General features: G+C 43.8%; 1 protein-coding gene across 1 annotated transcript in view; it reads left to right on the top strand.

Annotated features, from left to right (window-relative positions):
- The window catches only part of ARFIP2 (ADP ribosylation factor interacting protein 2), a gene marked incomplete in the record, with an annotated part of 1,173,031 nt that overhangs the window by 307,384 nt on the left and 844,712 nt on the right, over window positions 1–20,935 (top strand). The window contains 1 exon segment of the mRNA XM_044072222.1: window positions 4,453–4,559. Within this exon segment, the coding sequence (XP_043928157.1) occupies window positions 4,461–4,559 (99 nt within the window).

Below are 20,935 nucleotides of genomic sequence, written 5' to 3'. Positions count from 1 at the left end.
CTTCCTAGCGGAATTGTTTCACTCAGGGTCTTCTTCCTCCACCATCAGAGTACAGTTAGCGGCTATTTCGAACTTTCATGCAGGCTTTTCGGACTCCAGTATCATGTCCCATAAGCTTTGTAAAACCTTTCTTAAAGGTATCTTTTTGCTTAAGCCCCCAATCAGGGACCCCCCACCGCAGTGGGACTTAAATTTGGTTCTAACCTCCTTGATTCTTCCCCCCTTTGAACCTGCGGCTTCCTGCTCCTTGAAATTGCTATCTTTGAAAACTCTTTTTCTGGTCGCCATAACATCTGAGAGAAGAGTATCAGAACTTCAGGCCCTTTGCATTTGTCCACCTTATCTAGTTTTCCATAAAGACAGTGTGTCCCTCAGGACTAATCCGTCCTTTTTACCCAAGGTTTCTTCTGAGGCGAACCTAAACCAGACTATCGCTCTTCCAGTTTTCTTCCCCAACTACTCCAACAGAGCGGAACAAAAGCTGCATTTTCTGGACGTTCATCGTCAACTCCGTTACTATCTGGATAGAACCAAGCAAGCTAGAAAATCTGAGCAGCTCTTCCTTTCTTATGCGGCAGGGAAGAAAGGCCTTCCAGTTTCCAAAGTAACCCTTTTTAGATGGCTGGCATCTGTGATTACTTTCATCTATCAGCTCAGATGCCATAAGCTACCGTCAAGGCCCAGGGCTCACTCAACCAGAGCATTAGCCACCTCAATAGCTTTTTAGGCTAGATTACCAATAGATTCCATTTGTGCGGCAGCCACTTGGGCCTCTCCTCATACCTTTATCTCTCATTACAAATTAGACATGGCCTCCCAAAGCCGGGCTAATTTTGGTTCCACCGTTCTCAAGAGTCTGTTCCGATGAGCCACCCAGGGTGAAGGTGCTAGGGACGCGGCCCCATCCAGCAAGAATGAAGGCGAGATTGACAACTTAACATTGAGAAGTTATGTACCTACCATAACGTTCCATGTTAGTTGTCTTCTTCTCGCCTTCTTTCTTGCGTCCCACCCCCCATCCCCCTAGCCTGGACAGACCTAAGGATCCTTGGGGATCTTCTTCTTGCCTCAGTTTTGCCCCCTAGGCTATCCCTACTGGCAGCTATAGGTCTAGGTGACTTTCGAGTGAGGTTTCCTCTCCTCCTTTTGTTGGAGAGCAGAACTGCTATGGTTTCAGCTATCAAACAAGATCTGGGTAGTTAGCGCCTAGCATTGTGGTACATAGGGTAGCTTCGAGCCGGTATAAATAGCTCTCGAGCTTTAGTATAGGCTGAGTCAGAGCCGAGGGTCGGCTCCGAACCCATCCAGCAAGAAAGAAGGCGAGAAGAAGACAACTAACATGGAACGTTATGGTAGGTACATAACTTCTCATTATCTTACACATAAAAAGATGTGATTTAAAAACATATACATTAAGAAAAAGTGAAACGTAAATGTGCATGAATAGTAAAACATGAACCCTGACATTTAAAAACTATGAAGTATTTTAAAAAAACAAACACAAAAAATGTGTATTCATACTATTTACATACAAATGAAGTTTCTGACTAAATAATCCTTCAGAAAATGCATGCTGTCTCAAAAAATGTGTTTTGCACTTGTACACATTTTTCTGAAGGGCATGAAGTCTGAAACTCTGTTATTGTATAACGGCTTCAAGTTAGAGAAGTCACAGCAAGGAAAAAATTTAAAATATTGTTGTTATAACCAGAAAAAGTTAGTAGAAAATTTTGTTTTTTAATGTCAGGGTTCATGCTTTACTATTCATGCACATTTACATGTTTCGCTTTTTTTAATGTATATGTTTTTAAATCACATCTTTTTATGTGTAAGTAAGACACTGTGCTTTTAAATATGAGTCAGGAAGTGATGTCACGTTTTAAAAGTATTTAACCAGGCAGTCATTTTTTGTAATTGTCTGATGAAGGTCCTTGTAAATGCTTTGAAAAATAAATCCAGCACCTGTTTGTGAAGGTTTGAGCTTTTCTGAAAAAGTTTCAAAGTTTGGCTGAAGTTTCATCTGAACCTGGCTGTACAGTAGATCAAAAGCTAATTTCTTGGGAAAACTCTCTTTTTGATCACTGTCACATCTGCAAGGAGGATTTTGTAGTTACAGCCTTATCATGTAAATCTGTGGGTTTACTTCAGAAAACTGAAAAACCTAAAGTCCAAGTTCCAGTGCACTGAAAACATTTTTAATGGGAGGGGGGCAGCCCCCCCTGCACCCCTCATGTGGGGGGCCTGCACTCTCCACACCCCCTGCTAATTATATATACCAACTCTAAGATCACACAACAGTGGAGAAGGGGCAAATTCTATCCTTCAGTATTTCTGAATTTTCAGTATTTTGAGATTCAGTCTTTTGGTTTTTCAGAAGTCTGAAGTAGAACCAAACCTTCGTATGTGATTTTTCATAAGAACAGTCTATCTTTGAGAACAAATCCCCACTTTCTCTCAGAAGTGGCCTCCGAAGGAAGCCTTAATCAAATTGTCACTCTACCAGTGTTTTTCCCAAAGTTTTCTAACAAAGGAGATTATCCTACATTTACTAGATGTTAATCATCAACTGTGGGTTTTACACAGGACAGTGGATATACTGAAGTCAGGTCAGCTTTTCCTTTCCCTTTCAAAAGCTAACTTTGGTCAAGGAGTTTCTAAAGTAACATTGTCCTGGTGGCTTTTTGACTATATTATCTTTTTTTATGAAAAATTGGGACTGTCTTTACTTAGTAAACAAAAGGCTGATTTACCAGAGTGGTAGCTACCTTCATTTCTTTTGTGGTAGGCTTCCTATTCAAGAGATTGTGTGGCGGTTACTTTTTCTACAAGATGAATGTACAGTTCAGATGTAGTACATCTTTTGGCTTTTCTGTACTCAATAATAGCCCTCTTTACCTCCAACAAGGTTTTTCTGTACCTTGGGAATCTAGCCCAAAGGCTGAATCAGATTAAACAGGCAACATTGGATATGAAAGTTATGTAGTTAAAAGTAACACTAGATCCAAGTTGTCTTGTTTTCATCTGGTTCAGTAATGCTTCCTCTGTTCCCTTTCTAAGTGGTCATTTTTTTACCCCAGCCAGATGGCTAGACTTGATTAGGGGCCTTGCCCTTGGGCAGCCTTTGCTTGTTGTCCTTCATGGTTCCACCATTATTGATCATTATGTTGAGTAGATCCGTTTTTTTTATTGAATAGAATTTTACTTTCCTAAGCAGACATACTTGATCTGAGGGAATTATGAATAGGGGAGGGCTCGGAGCCCTGGATCCAGTCTTCTGAAAAAGCACCGAGAACAGATCCAATCAGGTCTAGTAACCCAAAGGTTGAACCGGACGATGAGACAAACATGGATTTAACGTTGTGTTAAATACATTTCTTTTGAAATGCATACATCATTTAAAAGCATTTTTCAGTTTTGCGCTTTTGGTACTTATGCATGTATAACCAGACTAGACTTCTCACAGAGCATCTCTGTGCCATTGTGGTGAAAGAAAATGATTATAACTAATATAAACCTTAAGATCTCTCTTTCTCTGTTTTTGCTTCTTTTGCTTACCCTTTAGTTCTCTAGTTGACCACCTTCTGCTCTCTAAGGCTGCTTCTGTAGCTTGGTTTGTTTCTAAATGTCCCCTTCCAGGGGTGAGACTGCTTCATTAATAGATTAGGTAGGGAAAGTAGCTGGGAGCTGAGCAGCTGGCAAGCATCACTGTTTGTCCTAACTAGGCAGATCTACTCATGTGGCATGCATCACCACAATTAGTGTTTTTAATGTCTGCCAGGTATGGTACTACACCATCACTGGTGATGTTGTGTTGCTGGCAGAAACCTTGTTTCCTGGCATGCACGAGCCAGTAAAAAGCCACTCCTTTCACTTGCACTGCTCTTTGATTGGCCAAGCTGCTATTCAAGAACCGTATTCCTCCAACTTTTTATTTTTTGCACGTGAGGAAATGTTTGAGAAATTGTGGATGACCAGGCGTCCTCTACATTTGATTGCAAGGCTTTGTAAGTCAGATCCCTCCTTATGTACTTGTGCAGATTATAATTTATTTTCTTCATGTGTCTGTAATAGAATTGAATGAGTTTTGATTTTTAATTTTATGTGACATTTTCTATGCGCTATGTTTAATTTTACAGATTTATGGTGTAGTGTTGCTACATTTTGCTCTGTGTGTTTGATTTCATTGTGGAAATGAGCTTTTGTATCCTTGCAAGTTTATCAGTTTACAGCAGTACTAAACAGTAATGCACTACTCATTAAGTGTTTTGTGTATGTGGAATAATTTAAATTTGTAGGAAAATACTTTTGCTATGACCCAGCTCCCAATATTAGGCTTTTTTCTGTAGTGCTCTGCTGTTGATTTGCACAGAAGTGAAGAGTCCAACAAGCTTCACAGCAAAAGCCAGGACAGGAAAAATTTAACTGGATTGTTTTGTTTTTAATTTTTATTAGGTTGAAGGATGACAGATGGAATAATGAGTAAAGCAGCTACGATGGAAATCCCAATTAACAGTAACGGGGACACAGGAAACCTTTCAGAAGATGTCAGCCTAGAACAGGTACTGTGTGTTGGGGGGTAACCATAATGTCAAGCTACATACTTTTTCATCCATGAAAATACAGTGGGTGGTGGAGTAATTCTTCTCTTTAATACCTCTAGAGTATCTCCGAAGGAACATCAAATTTAGTCAAATCCTTTGTCACAAATGCAAGTTAAGAATAAATATTGCTAGAAAAAAATAATCTTCTGCACCCATAGCTGTTACTGTCACAGCTTTGATTTTCTTTTATGTTTATAAGTAGCTAATTGATCATTTTAGCCTGAAATGTGCGTCAGTACATATTTCTAAAAATGTACACTATTTTCTATTTGTAAGAAACATTTTTTGAAAAATGAATTAGAAGTAATGTTATTTGTGTGATAACTTACCACATAACCTCTCAACTGTCAAGTATTTTGCAGAATGTCCAGATTTTTTTCTAGTATTTTTAGTTTTCTCCTCACAAAATCTGTGGTTTTCTAGAAAGTCGTTGAGGATTGAAGTTATTTAAACAATGACAGGCATTTGAGTTTCAGACTTCATATCCTTCAGTAATTGCATGCTAATGCAGATCCTGTTATTTTATGTTTAGAATAAGAGTAATTAAAATCTGTCACTGATTTTTGCCTCCCATTATTTTTGGCTTTGGCCAGAATTCTTTCTATGAGGTGTCCTGGCTGCATGAAGTCCTCATGCAGAAACATATGTACACATGGGGCACATGCCAGTTGATATCAGCAGCACAGAGATGAAGACCAACAGTACTAATATGGGAGGACTGTTAATGTCGTATGAATTGTGTGACAAATGCTGGTGACTAGGTGTCAAATGAAATAGGACATTTTTGTTGTGCCTATTTCAGTGTTCACAGTTTAGAGTCACATTTCCAAAGACATGGAGTCAGTTGAACATAGTCTCACTTTCCCATGCCCAAGTGCATTCAACGTTATCACTGTAAATATGAACCTTACTTCCATAGAAAATGGCAGCAAGGGGGATAGAGGGAGATCTTGGGGTTCACTAGGGCTCGGCTCTTAGCAGAGAGCAGCTAGCCTGAACCAGGCTCCTTCCCTCTCAGAACCCCACCATGGTCTTTGTCCCTTACTTCACAATGCCCTGGAATAAGGTACCAGCTGGCCTGTTAATATCATTATTGGTGAGACATAACCACAGACCCAAGTGGGTCTTGAAAATATTCTCAAGAGAATACAAACATAATTTTCTGGCCAGACCTAAAAATAGAGATCTTCCATTTGCACCGAAGGACTAGGAATTTTTCTGCTAGGAGGGGAGCAACTAAATGTTAGCACAGGGAACCACAGAACCTGTCTCCTTGGGGCAAGAGACAAAAAGTTTTCTATTCAAAGTTGTTAATCTTACTGAGAAAAGACCGCTTTTAAAGACCTGTTCAAAACCTATCAAGGTTAAATAGTTCTTAGACATTCAGGTGTTGATTGTGTTAACTTTGCAAGCTATTTGACCACTCTTTGGTACTCTGGTTACCAAAGTGGTACTAGACTTCAAAGATGCCTTCCTCCACATTCCCATTTTCATAAAAAAAAAAAAAAAAAAAAACACTGCTAGTACCTAAGATTTGTGATTGGGGTTCACCACTACTGGTTCACCTCATTGATTTTTAGATTAACTCCTGTGCCCCAGAGTTCTTACAAAATATCTGGCTCCACTGATAAACTGCAGGGGTGCTAGCATCCATATCTGCCCTTACCCCATGACTTTTGCCTTCCTCAGGCACATATTCAGTAGGAGGTGCAGAGGGCAGTGGTACTCACCCTGGACTGTTTCAGTAATGTTTTTCTCCTTCAATCAGTAGAAGTCCAGTGTGCATCCATCCAGAACAATCATCTTCAGTATAGCCAAGGCCTGTGTACCACAGGAGATGGAGCCACACACATCTTCTTTGCAGGATATGGGGGGGGGGGGCAGAATAACAACTAGTGTCTGACTATTTGTAGTCACATTGCACCCACTGGGTGGGCAGCTTTCACACAAGAAACTACAGTAGTTCTTGAGTACTTGGGACCAACAGTCCCAATTCCTACAGTGTGCCACCCCAGTCTTACCTAGTGTCACGAAGGAGTTGTAATGGTGAATGCAACAAATGCAAACAGAACAAGAGCACATTCCCTTTAGAGTCAGTCTTATTACAAACCAGTCCTTAACCATAGATGCCTCAGACATAGCATGTGGTGCCCACACTTTGGATCTCAAAGTGCAGGACACCTGGAGTTCCAGGGAAAGAGAATAACACTTGAACGGCAAAGAAGTGATCATTGTCATTAACGCTCTCAGAACATTAAAGAATGTCTGTAAACCACAGACAACATCACAGACAAGGGAAAACATGCTGTTACTGCCACTGCATGTTAGCCTTAGAGGCCTGGGGAACAGTCACTGGAATCCTTGATTTTTGTGATGGCATCTTACATACCCAAACAAGACAACTGTATGACAGACTACCTGAGCAGGATCTCAGTGTATCCACGAGTGGATGCTAGACAGGTTAACCTTCCCAGACCTTATGGATAGATTGGGTGTGCCAGTGGCAGACCTTTTTGCTTCTCTGAGAAACGAGCACATAAGGGATTTCTACTACAGAACACCATACAAACATATTTGGTCAGTGCATGATTTCTGCCCGAAGTGGATGGGTCTGTTTCTTAATGCTTTCTCTCTCCTATGCACATACTGCTCAGGGTAGTTCAAAAACCAAAACCAGAGAAGTCGAAAATAATTTTAATTGCACCTTTTTGGCCAAGGCAACACTGGTTCTCCCATCTTTTTCTGATGACAAGGGAGAAGCCTGTACTTGTACTTCTATTACATCCCAACCAGATCTGGGTAGTCTCTGGTGACATTTTATTCTTGGAATTTGCTAAAAATTTTGAAGGAAGTTAGAAAGACAAGTACAAAGAAATTATACATATCTGAATAGAAAAGGTTCTTCCTCTGGTGTCAAAGAAAGAAACAGCACCCAAAGCAGAGGAAGGTATCGGTGGTTCTGCCATATATGTCTATGCTGTACTCTTCAAGCTTAGCTTATGCTTCTGTAAAGGTGAATCTTTTAGGCAGTTCTGGCTGTCTGTGTATGGATCTCCCACAGTCACCCAGAGCACCAGTCTGGCATTTCAAGAGGAGCATGCAGCATTTCAGGCAAAAGACAACATCTGCATTTTGTGTTAGAAAAATCAGTTTAGCCTCCTTTAAACCATCTGTGACAGTACCCATAATGTTTTTGACTTGAAAAAAAAACACTTTCCTTATTGCTGTTAACCTCTCCTATGAAAATAGTTACACTCCAGGCCTTTATTTTCATAGGGCCATGCCTGCAATTGTATTAAAAAAAATAGTAATATAGGATTACCCTGAGCTGACGCCTCTGCTATGCCAAAGTTTAATCTTAAACCAACCCTTTCCACCACCTTGTATTCAAATAACAAAGTGTCAAAATATAGGGTAAAGGATTTTGCAAAAATAAAAAATGTACAATAAGCTGGTTGCATAAGTGTGCACACCCTTAAACTAATACTGTGTTGAAGCACCTTTTGCTTTAATTACAGCATTCAGTCTTCTTGAGTACACACCTGCTATCAATTAAAGAGACTCTGATTAACCCTAAGTAAAGTTCAGCTGTCCTAGTAGGACTTTCCTGACATTTACTCCATTACCTGCTACAGCAAAACCATGGTTCGCAGAGAGCTTACAAAGCATCAAAGGAATCTCATTGTTGAAAGGTATCAGTCAGGAGAAGGGTACAAAAATATTTCCACAGCATTGGATGTACCATGGAACACAATAAAGACAGTCATCAAAAAGTGGAGAGAATATGGGACAACAGCGATGTTGCAAAGAACTGGATATCCCCCCAAAATTGATGAAAAGACGAGATGAAAACTGGTCAGGGAGGCTGCCAAGAGACCTACAGCAACACTAAAGGAGCTGCAGAAATTTCTGGCAAGTACTGGTTGTGTATTGCATATGGCAACAATCTCCCGTATTCTCCATATGCCTGGCCTGTGGGGTAGGCTTGCAAGATGGAAGCTTTTTCTTGCACAGAAAAACATCTAGGCCCGGCTAAAATTTGCAGAGCAATACATCAGGTTTCACAAAAGCATGTGGGAAAATGTGTTATGGTTTGATGAGACCAAGGTTAAACTTTTTTGGCCACAATTCCAAAAGGTACGTTTGGTGCGAAAACAACATTTCGCATTACCAGAAAAACACCATCCCCATAGTGAAGCATGGTGGTGGCAGTATCATGCTTTGGGGTTGCTTTTCTTCAGCTGGAGCTGGGCCTTTAGTCAAGGTGGAGGGAATTATGAACATTTCCAAATACCAGTAATCTTTGGCCCAAAACCTTCAGGCGCCTACTAGAAAGCTGAAGATAAAGAGGAATTTCACCTTCCAACATGACAATGACCCAAGCATACATCCAAATCAACAAAAGAATGGCTTCACCAGAAGAAAATTAAAGTTTTGGAATGGCCCAGCCAGAGCCCACACCTAAATCTAATAGAAAATCTGTGGGGTGACCTGAAGAGGGCTGTGCACAAGAGATGCCCTCGCAATCTGACAGTTTTAGAGTGCTTTTGCAAGGAAGAGTGGGCTAATATTGCAAAGTCAAGATGTGCCATGCTGGTAGACTCCTACCTAAGACGACTGAATGTTGTAAGTAAATCAAAAGGTGCTTCAACAAAGTATTAGTTTAAGGGTGTGCACACTTTTTTTTGCAACCAGTTTATTGTACTTTTTTATTTTTATATTTTTTCCCCCAACAGATTTGTTTTTCAATTGAATTGTACAGGTTATAGGTCATATTAAAGGTGGGAAAAGTTTTGAAATGCTTTATTGTGGATTTTTTTATATCACAAAAACCTGGCATTTTAACAGGGGTGTGGGCACTTTTTATATCCACTGTATTCAGAACAGGTATCACGTGAAAGTCAGAACTGTTGATATTCATCATTCCTACTCCGGTATCCCTTAAGCTAATATGGTTTGTGTCCTACCAAGGAAACCACAACCAGACAGCTTCAAAATGTTGTGGCTCCCCCTCCCCCACTTCTTCACTCTGACTGTGATTGCCTAATCCCAAGGGGAAAAATCATCAGTCAGAGTGACGATTCTGACTTGGACAGAGATGGGGCATTTCTCCTGCACTTTCCCCAAGCCCAACTCTTAGATTGTGAGGAAAATTTTAATCTGACTTTGCCTGCATGAATGAGGTATTTTTTATTGGAACAAGCAGATGTTCCCCTTGAACTGATGAGACATCACTGATAGGTTAGAAACTGATGTACTTCATTCCTCTCCCATCCATCCTGTACTGCCAACCATGGAGGTTTCTAATACCCAGCCATCATCCCAACAAGCAGATGAACTGTAAAAGGTACCTTAGGCAAACACATTTTTTCTCCCTTTTTAGATCTAATCCAGCTGCCATTTCAGCTGTGTCTAATGCTCACAACACGCTGGTCCTCAATATGAATCTTTCATGTGGTAACAAAGTGGGTAGAATGTTGGACCATAAACGTAAGAGACTGCTACAATTCTGAAGGCTAAAGTGGCAGAAGAAAACAGAATTGCCAATGTATACCTTTTCATATGGACAATCTGAGGGAATTGGCTTTCCCTTCTACAGAGAAAGCTCCTTTTTTAGCCAAACTGTTTCAACCTTTTCTCTGGTATCTTAAGTGTTTTGAATAGTGTATATGATTGTGCAGATCCTGTGTCTAGGGCCAGTGCTACTGCTACAGTCTTGAAAACACATGCATGGGTATGAAACCATAACTTTTCTGATGAGGTAAAGTCTGAAATCTTGGTTTCTGCTTCAGATACGGATATATATTGTTTGGTTATTATGCTGTCCAAGTTCTCAAGATAATATGATGAAAGGGGGAAATTCATTCAGGGCATTTCATATAGGCTTCTGTCTTACACAAAAAAAGGCTAAAAAAATCAAAACCCTTCTTTTTCTAGCAAAATGCAAAAAAAAAAGAGATGACTGGATGATAACAGCAGTAAAAACAGGCATATTTTCAGAAAAAGGGGCAAACCAACAGTACAGAGTGACTTTGCTGGCATTCCTTACACTCTTCCCTCTCCCCCAGCCAATATCTCTACATATCTGTCCTTAGTACTGGCTGGCAACATTCCTCTTTGGCAAAAGATTGTTTCAAACTCCTGGGTGCTAAAAGTGGTGCACAATAGTTTTTGGTGGCACTGGATAAAAAATAACTTGATTTCAGGGGAATACCTTCCCACCGTCTGAATCAAATTGAATTTTTTCATCCGGTTCTTGAGTTTTTACACACCTAAAGAACCATAGATTTAGTTATTTTAAGTCAAAGGGACAACCGCTTCTAACCCAGAATGTTTCTGGTACCTAAGAAAGGCCCCTTGAAGACCAGTACTAAATGTTTCATTTCTTAATCTGTACTTGAAAGTTTAAAAGTTCAATATGTTAATGTTTCAGATCTTGTTACTTCTAATTTTCCCTATGAGTTATTTGGTAGCTGTAGACGTAAAAGATGTCACATTCCCATAGCCATAAGCTTCAGGAAATTTCTAAGGACCTATGTTTCTGGATCATATTATCAGTTGTCTGCATTACTTTCTGGTTTATCTACAGCTTCAAGGGTGTTCATAAAATGTATAGCCCCAACAGCCCCAACCATAGCTCATTGCAGACTGAATGACATTCCCATTTGTGAGAGTCTGTTACACGGACCCTGCATTTGTATTCCTTTGAGTGTCAAACTCCATCACTTAAGATTTTTCTTGGAATCAGTTTCCCGAGGAGTAAAAGAGCTAAAATAATACCACAGTCCTGGCATATAAGCAAGGAGGGAAGTATAAAGCTGCCTCACAGATGAAAATTGAATGAGAGGGTCTTCAGGAATTGTTCTTGTTATGGGGAATACCTCATCGATCTCTTTGCTTCCTTTCAAAACAGATAACTAAAGATGTGAAGTTGTTAAATCTCGCCGTTTATTCTCACTGATGGGTTCGGAGCCGATCCTCAGCTCCGACACGGCCGATAGCAAAGCTCAAGGTTTGCCAGTAGCTCGAGACCAAGCCCCTTATCCCACAATGCACTGCTGGAGTTACCTCAGATCTAGTTTGCCACGGCAAGAGAGATCTCTGTGATCCAGCTAGCTCGGACCATTTGTGAAAAAAAAAAACAGCAAGTTTTATATAAAAAAAAAAAACTTACTTTTTTGTTTTTCATAAGATAGTTGTGTGTTAGTGTTTGATAATTAGATAATAGAATGTATAGTTTTAGATAGTTAGTGCCCTGTTGGCTTAGTTGGTTTGTGTGGGCTTTTAGCCCTATTTAGACTTATTAATCTTTTTCTAATAGTCAGGGTTTTTCTCTGTGGGCCTCTTTAGCCCTATATTTATAATCTGTAGTTATTTGTTATAGATGGTGCCTGGATTGGGCTTAGTTGTTTTGTGGGTCTTTACAAGTTAAGTAAGGACTTTACTGTCTTACTTTTTGCAGTATACTGGTTTGTTTTACTTAACTATGTCGGATGACAAGGAAAAATCCCATCCTATATCGGGATTCAAAAAATGCCCAGATTGTGGGCAGAAAATGTCTGTCACTGACAGACACATTCAATGTGCCTACTGTCTGGGGGCTAAACACCTCCAAGAGAGTTGTAGCATTTGCCATTCCTTTTCTTCAAGAGTCCTCTTGGAGAGAAGGAGGAAGCTTATAGACGGGACTACTGTAGCATTCCTTTTCTGAGGTGTTGAGTAGCCATGAGGGTGCTAGCATGTCCTCCAAATCCTCAAAATCCACAAAATCTTCAGATCCTAAAGTGGCAAAAAAGGTGAAAACTTCAGAGGGAAGGTCATCGGTTCCACAGACCTCGGAACTGAGTGTGTACCTTTGATTCGGAGCCAGCTCTCAGTATTGCAGCCGGTCTCTGAAGTTCCTTCTCCTCTGCTCCAGTCAGCACCTTTGGTGCATTCATCTAAGTCCTCAATCAGCCTTTCAGATTTGGACATGAATCGGCTAGTGCAGAAGCTTTTACAGGCACCAGGACTTGCCAAATTATCGGCCCCGACCAGCTTGGTGCCGAAGACAATGGAACAGGAATTGTCTACTCCTCCGAGCCGTACTGGACTCTCAGAGCCGAAGGATACTGAACCGATGATTGCCGAACCCTTGGAGCCAATACCCACACCGGTGTTATCTGCTCCATCTACTCGTATGTCCTCAGCACCGACCGAGGACTCTAGGAGCTGGCACGCTCCCATCGGGTCCGGGGAGGATAGTCGAACCGATTTGTCAGTGCCAACTCTTCATCTCGGGGCTTCGGCTCGGATGAGCTCGGCTCCTACCTTGGGCTCAGAGCCCAGGGTTTTGGTGCAGGAGGATCGGACGGTGCTCTCGGGTCCATCCACTCCTTCTCGTTGGAGCCATGGTGCCTTTGATGCTATGAGGAGAGTTTTGTCTCCAAAGACAACATCAGCATCGGTTCAGCCTTCCCTCTCCCCTCAAGCTCCTGTGTCTGCTTCTTTGTCTACCAGTCCCCCTAAGCGTAGAGACCCCGAGCCTCAAGTACCCCCACAGGGTGTCCCCTGCTCTTCCAAGACCTCCCCAGATCCCCCCACTGAGGAGGTGCCCAGGAAGAGACTGTGCAAGAGGAGGCACTTAGACTCCCCACAGGAGTCTTTGACATCTGACACGGACTTGGATGAGTCAGAAGGGTCTCCTCGATCCCCCTCTGAGGATATCTCCTTTGCAGAGATACTAGAGATCCTTAGTCAGAGGGGCAATTGACAGTCCAAGACCCCTACTGAGGACGAGTCCGTGCTCTTGAAGGCTTTTGGGTCTCAACCTTCCACTTCTTGGGTGTCTCTGCCTTACGAGGAGCTCATGGAACTGATCTCTCGTAAAGCGTGGGTGTCACCTGAGGCCATGGAACCTGTTGCTTGTAAGCCGAATAAATTCATGTCTGCCCCAGTGAACAAGCTATTTTTGACAAAGGGAGTGCCTGTTGATGCCATAGTGGTAGCTGCAGCCACCAAAAAGGAAGTGTTTGAGACATCCACATCTATCCATCCTCCTAACAGAGATTCTAGGGTCATGGATAGATATGGGAAACGCATCATGTTAAGTTGTCTATTTCGCCTTCGTTCTTGCTGGTTTGACTCTGCCATCTTCAATAGCTCGAGAGCTGTTTACTGGCTCGAGGCTATCCCTTGTCCCATGGTGCCTAGCGATAGCTACTCAGATCTCGTTTGCTGCTTCAACTGCGAGGTGTCGTTTTTCTGGCTCAGGCTCGTATAAAGTTTTTTGTATAACTTTCTTACTCTAGAATTCTATATTTTCAGTGTTTTATTGTTAACGATTAGTCTTGTTTTTTGTGATAGCTAGTGTTTAGTTGTAGTATCTCTTCTTTTCCTTGTAGAACTCATTTAACTTAGAGAGTTCTCCCCCACCCCTCCCCCCATCTCTTCTTGTAAGGTTAGCCATTTAGGTTAGAGGCTTTCCTTCTACCTTTCTTTCATAGGCTAGCCGTTTAAGTTGGAGGCTTTCCTATTTAAAAAAAAAAAAAAAATAAAAAAAACCTTAAGCTGTAGTCTTGTAGTAGAGTGTGTTTTTTGTGTAGACTGTATTTTGCTTCTGGTAGCTGTTGTATTTGTTTCCTTCTTTCAGGTTGTCAAAGGACTCCAAAGTTTCTGAATTCAAGAAGTGTGACTCGTGCTGACAGAAAATGTCTCTGACAGATGGGCACACTTCTTGCGTCTATTGTTTAGGTGCTGTGCACCTGCAGGGCTCTTGTTCTATCTGCCATGCCTTTAGTCCAAGAGTCCTGCAGGAGCGTAAAAATAAGCTTATTCTTAGGGGTCTTTTGAAACCCCAGGATTCACCGGCCAAGAGCTCTCAGCCTGTGAAATCCCCTAAATCCACCAAGCTGTCGGCGCCAAGTTTGGAGCCGTCTTCTGTTCAGACTTTACCTTCTACTTTGGTTCCAGCTGGAACCAATAAGCTGGCACCAATAAGACTATCTCCCCGTCGGCTCCATCAGAGACTTTGGAGCCTTTGAGGAGCCACAAGAGTCTGAGGTCCCCTTCACTGTAATCTGTACATTCGGCTCCTCGGTCTTCTTTGCTTCAGAGCGAGCGCAGTCACCGATCCTCTCACTCCTCTCGATCCTCTAGGCTGTCGGATCACGATGTGGAGAGAGTGGTCAGTAGGTTGCTAAAGTCGCAGGCACTTGCCAAGATGTTGTCCAGCCCTCCTCAGCAGGTGTCGGCTCCGTCCACTTCTCTTGATGTTCCTCCTCAGACTCTGAGTTTGGAGCCGGAGTTCGTTGGGGTTCGAGTAGTGGAACCGTCTGCTCCGATAACTCCATCTCCTTCGGTTCCGGCTTCGGCTCCGATCCCCTCTGTGGTGCCATCCATCGAGGGATCTGGGCACTAGGGTTCCCTCATTGGCTCCGAGGGGGCAAGTGGCATCGGACCCTTGTCTGACCCCGTTCTCCTTCTCGAAGCTTTGGCGCAGGTGAGCTCTGCGCCTACATCGGCCTCTGAGCCGTCTCCCTCAGTGCAGAGAAAGATTCCGATTTCCTCGGAACCGGAGCTTTCTCTGTATCGTGGCAGGGGATGCCTTTGATGTCATGAGGAGTGTGCTAGCTACTGAATCAGCTCCACTATCGGCCCCACCGGTTCCATCCCCTGTAGTGCCTGTGCCAACCTCTGTTCCTCCTCCAGACCCCAAGCGTAGGGAACCGGCGCTCCAGGGCACTCCATTGAGTGTTTCTTCTTCTTCCTTGGCCTCCCCTGATCATTCAGAGAAGCCCTCTTATAAGGAGAAGTGCAAGAGGAAGCACATTGACTCCCCTGAGCCTGTCACTTCTGATACAGACTTAGATGATTTGGAAGGGTCCCCAAGATCCCCCTCTGAAGAAGTTTCCTTCTCAGACATCCTAGAAATGCTTAAGTAGAGGGGGAACTGGAATCCCCTAGCCCCTACCGAGGAGGAGTCTGTATTTCTGGATGCTTTCGGTATCCGACCTTCCACCTCCTGGGTTTCTCTGCCTTTTGATCCACTTATGGCAGTGGTGGCTCGAAAGGCTTGGTCAGCTCCGGATACAGTGGAACCAACTCCAAGGAGACCTGGCAAATTCATCACAGCACCCCAGGATAAGCAGTTCCTTACCAAAGGTGTTCCTTTTGATGCCATGGTAGTAGCAGCAGCCACCAAAAAAGAGTTAGTAGAGACCTCTTTGTCTGTCCATCCTCCTAACAAGGAGTCTAGGATGATGGACAGATACGGGAAGCGAATGTTCGCTTCAGCGACTTTTTCTATAAGGTCACTGAACTACCTTTGTCATTTTACCTGGCTTCAGAGGGATCTCCTTAAAGAGCTCGGAGATACCCTTCAAGATCCATCAGCTGAGCTCAGATGAAGTAGCTTCCCAGCTGGTGACGCTTAATTCTGTAGTTAACTCCTCCATGAGGCTCATTTCCTATGCAGCCAATGGTGCGAGTAGAGCCGCAGGTACAGGTGTGGCCCTTAGGAGGCATGCATGGATGCAGCTGTGTAATTTTGCGGAATCCTTTCGAGCGTCATTCATCAACACCCCCTTTGATGGTTCCTTTCTTTTTGGACCACAGGTGAAAGACACTTTGACTAGGTGTGAGCAAGAAGGCAAGACTCTCTCTGCCGTGGGAGTCCATTTTTCCACTCCCTCTAGACCGTACCCCAAAGTTCATAAGAGTGGCAAGATGTGGTTCTGAAAATCCCAGGGAGCCTTGCCTGACGCACGTAGCGATTTTTCCTCCAGGGGCAGAGGGAGAAACAATAACAACAGACGCCGCCCTTGTGGCAGAGGGGGTCCGCAAAACCAGGACAACAGAGAATCTTTCTCTGATAAGCCCTTTCAGCATCCCTGAAGGGTTGCCCGGCTACTCACCTCTGAAGGCAGTCGGGGGAAGACTTTCTCTGTACCCAAAAGCCTGACAAAATTTAATGCAAGACAAATGGGTACGGTCCATTATATCCGGAAGTTACAAAATTCCCTTCCGTGAACCCCCCCTTACCATCTAAGAAATCCCTCCCAGATGTTCCACCCAATCTGAAGAACCAAGCAGTGATAGAAGTTTCAAAACTGCTAGAAAAAGAGTCATCCAGGAAGTCCCGGCAGACCAGCACGGAACCAGAACTTACTCAGGGTTCTTTTTGGTACCAAAAAAGATGGGACTGGAAACCGATTCTGGATCTCAGCAGACTAAACGGGTCTGTACAAAGAAAAAAGTTTTGGATGGTCATGCTACAGTCCATTCTACCCTTTCTGGGTCAGGACAATTAGATGTGCTCGATAGATCTTCAGGACGCGTACTACCATATCAAGATGGACAGGCGTTCCAGGAGATTTCTTCACTTCTGGCTGGGAGCCAGTCGTTATCAGTTCAGAGCTATGCCCATTGGTCACCACAGCTCCCAAGGTGTTCACCAAATGTATGGCAGTGGTCACGGCTCACCTGAGACGTCGAGGATTCCAGGTGTTTCCATATCTAGACGACTGGCTCCTCACTGCTACTACCAGGCATCGACTCCTACAAGCTAGGGACTACACAGTCTCACAATCTGTTCCCAGCTAGGCATTACAATAAACTTCGAAAAATCTGCCTTGTTGCCCTGTCAGTCTATCACCTACGTAGGAGCAGACTTAGACTCAAGGAACATGTCCACAAGGCTACCACTAGAAAGGGTGTCTACAGTTCGTCAGCAAGTACAAATTGTAATGCAGAGCAAAAGAATCCAAGTCAGGTTCATCCTTCAAACTCTGGGTTTCATGGCAGCAGCCATTCTTCTAATCCCACTGGCCCGCTTTCACATGAGGATCCTTCAGTGGCTTCTGTTCACACAGTGGTCTTTCCAACAGCTGCCTATGTTTCACATGATCATGATTACAGAAGCATGCCAAAGGCACCTTTCCTGGTGGATGGTCTCCCCAATAGTGACTCAGGGCAGACCCTTCATTCAGTCCCCTCCAGTAGCCACAGTGACCACAGACACCTCCCTGATAGGGTGGGGGGGGGGCATTATCAAGGCAGGACAGTCCAAGGCACTTGGCAACCTCACGAGTACCATCTGCACATAAACGTCCTAGAAATGAGAGCCGTGCTCCTAGCGTGGCAAGCCTTTCAGGACTCTCTTCTTTCTGGGACCATTGCAGTTCAAACAGACAACATGTCAGTGGTGTAGTACATCAACAAGCAGGGTGGAACCAGGTCCTACCCCCTGTGTTGAGAAGCACTCAGACTGTGGCAGTGGGCGATTTCCTCCCAATGTTTTCTGATTACGACACACATCCCTGGGAGGTCCAACGTCATAGCGGACAGGCTCAGCAGAGCTATCCTCATGCCTCACGAGTGGTCTCTGAATCAGGAAGTTGCGGATCTTATCTTCCGCAAATGCGGACAGCCTTGCTGCGATCTTTTTGCCACCCCCTTCAACAGCAAATGCAGCAACTACTTCTCCCTTCTTCACTTCCAGGTCACTCACCCAGAGACACTCTAGTCCACGATTGGCCTCAGGGACTTCTTTCTGCCTTTCCCCCGTTTCCCCTGATTCCAAAACTCATACAGAAAGCAATATCGTTGAGTTGCAAAATGATCCTCATTGCCCCCCTACTGGCCTCGACAGATATGGTTCCCGTTCCTGCACCATTACCTTCTCGATCAGCCCTGGACATTGGATCCAATTCCAGACCTACTGATTCATCAGTCAGGCGGGTTGTATCAGTCCCTCCAAACTCTCCAGCTCACAGCTTGGTTGCTCCACTTCCAACCATAGCCAGGCTTCCCAGCATTTCCGCGGCTGTACGTGAGATTATTGTATCCTCTCAAGTCCACAACCAGAAAAACGTATGCTAGTAAATGGAAACGGTTTTCTTGTTGGGCAGAGGCTAGGAACGTAGATCCCTTTTCAGTCCCAGTCCACGAAATTCTGCAATTCCTAGCACAACTTTTTCATTCCGGGTCTGCTTCTGCTATGATCAGGGTTCAATTAGCGGCCATTTCTAACTTTCGTGTTGGTTTGTCAAATTGTAACATTATGTCTCATAAGCTCTGTAAAGCTTTTTTGAGAGGGACCACTCTCCTTAGGCCTCCAGTGAGAGATCCCCCTCCTCCTTGGGACCTTAATTTGGTGCTAACTTCCTTAACTCTGCCCCGTTTTGAACCAGAAGTGTCCTGCTCTTGGAAGACCATCTTTCTGGTAGCTCTTACTTCAGCCAGACGTGTCTCTGCACTTCAGGCACTGTGTGTTCGTCCTCCATACTTGGTTATTCATAATGACAGGGTTGCTCTGAGGACTAATCCTTAGTTTCTTCCGAAAGTCTGCTCAGAAAATAATTTAAACCAATCTATAGACCTTCCAGTGTTTTTCCCTAACCACACCAACAAGGTAGAGTACAAATTACACCAGTTGGATGTTCATAGACAATTGCGTTTTTACCTGCACAGGACTAAGGAAATAAGGAAGTCGGACCAACTATTCCTTTCTTATGCTCTAGGCAAACAAGGTCTCCCAGTTTCCAAGGTGACCTTATCCAGGTGGTTGTCTCACACTATTACTTTCATTTATCAATTAAGGAACAAAAAGTTACCTATCAAACCGAAAGGTCATTCTACTAGGGCCTTTGCCACCTCTGTAGCCTTCCAGTCTAGGTTGCCCATGGATTCTATCTGTGCAGCTGCTACGTGGGCAGATCCTCATACCTTTGTTTCTCATTACAGGCTAGATATGGTCTCCAGGAGCAGAGCTGACTTTGGTTCCACTATTCTGAAGAGTCTGTTCCAATGAGCCGCCCAGGATTGTAGGTGCTAGGGATGCTGTCCCAACCAGCAAGAACGAATAGACAACTTAGCATAAAGAAGTTGTGTACCTATCATAACGTTCCATGTTAGTTGTCTTCATTTCGCCTTCTTTTTTGCGTCCTACCGTCCGTCCCCCTGTCCTATTGGACCGAGAGGAGTTCTTGTTTCACCAGCTGGGTGTTCTCTGGTTTGTTTCCTCTACTGACTTAGGTTGAGTATACCTGCCATACTCTCTATTTGTTTGGACAGGTTTATTCTCTGGCTATGTCTGTGGTTAGCTGTTTCAAACGAGATCTGGGTAGCTATCACTAGGCATCACGGCACAAGGGGTAGCCTCGAGCCAGTAAACAGCACTCAAGCTATTGAAGATGGCTGAGTCAGAGCCGAGGATCGGCTCCGATCCCAACCAGCAAGAAAGAAGGCGAGATGAAGACGACTAACATGGAACGTTATGGTAGGTACATAACTTCTTTTTTAGTTCAACGACTTTTTCTCTGTGATCACTGAACTACTTAATCCACTTTCCGAGACTACAAAGAGATCTCCTGAAACAGCTAGGAGATACTGTCCAGGGTACGGTAGCTGTAGGGGTGGCCAACAAAGTCAACGCCCAGCTCGCTACCCTAAACTCGGTGGTAAACTCGTCCATGCGTCTCGTATCCTATGTAGCTGATGGTTCGAGTAGAGCCGCTAGTTCGGGCATTGCTCTTCGAAGACAAGCCTGTATGCATCTCTGTTTCTTTGTGGAACCCTTTAAGTCTTCCTTTATCAACACCCCATTCGATGGCTCATCACTGTTTGGGCCTAAAGTAAAGGAAACTTTAACCAGGTGTGAGCAGGAAGACAAGACCTTATCTGCCATTGGAGTCTGTTTTTCTACCCCTACTCGGCCCTACCCCAAGGGCCCTAAGGGAGGGAAAATGTGGTTCCGAAAAGCACAGGGAACCTTTCAGGACACGTGGAAAAACACCCTCTAGAGGCAGAGGAGGGGGTTATAACAGAAGACGCCGCCCCCGCAGCAGAGGGGGTCCGCAGCAACAGGGTGACAGGGTCAGTTCTCAGGTCAACCCTACCTGAAAGGGGGCCCGACTGTTCAGCTCTGGAGGCAGTCAGGGGTCGCTTGTCTTTGTACCCAGAAGCCTGGTAAACATAACTTCAGATACATGGGTACAAAGCATCATTTCCAGTGGATATTTCATACCGTTCTCTTCCCCTCCCATTCCTGTAAACAGAATCCCAGATGTTCCACCCAATCTCAGGGAACAAGCAATCATAGAGGTCCACAGATTGCTAGATAAGAGTCATCCAACCAGTCCCAGCAGGCCAAGTTGGATTCGGAACTTACTCGAGATTCTTTTTGGTACCAAACAAAACGGGGGACTGGAGACCTATCTTGGACCTCAGCAGACTCTACCAGTTTGTAAAGAAAGAGAAGTTCCGAATGGTCATGCTTCAGTCCATTCTTCCCTTCCTAAGGAAAAGCGATTGGATGTGCTCCATAGATCTCAAGGACTCGTACTATCACATAA

Source organism: Protopterus annectens, chromosome 5.part0, assembly GCF_019279795.1.
Source record: "Protopterus annectens isolate FY-2018-M chromosome 5.part0, PAN1.0, whole genome shotgun sequence".
NCBI lineage: Eukaryota > Metazoa > Chordata > Ceratodontiformes > Protopteridae > Protopterus > Protopterus annectens.
This window is presented reverse-complemented; position numbering and strand designations above follow the sequence as displayed.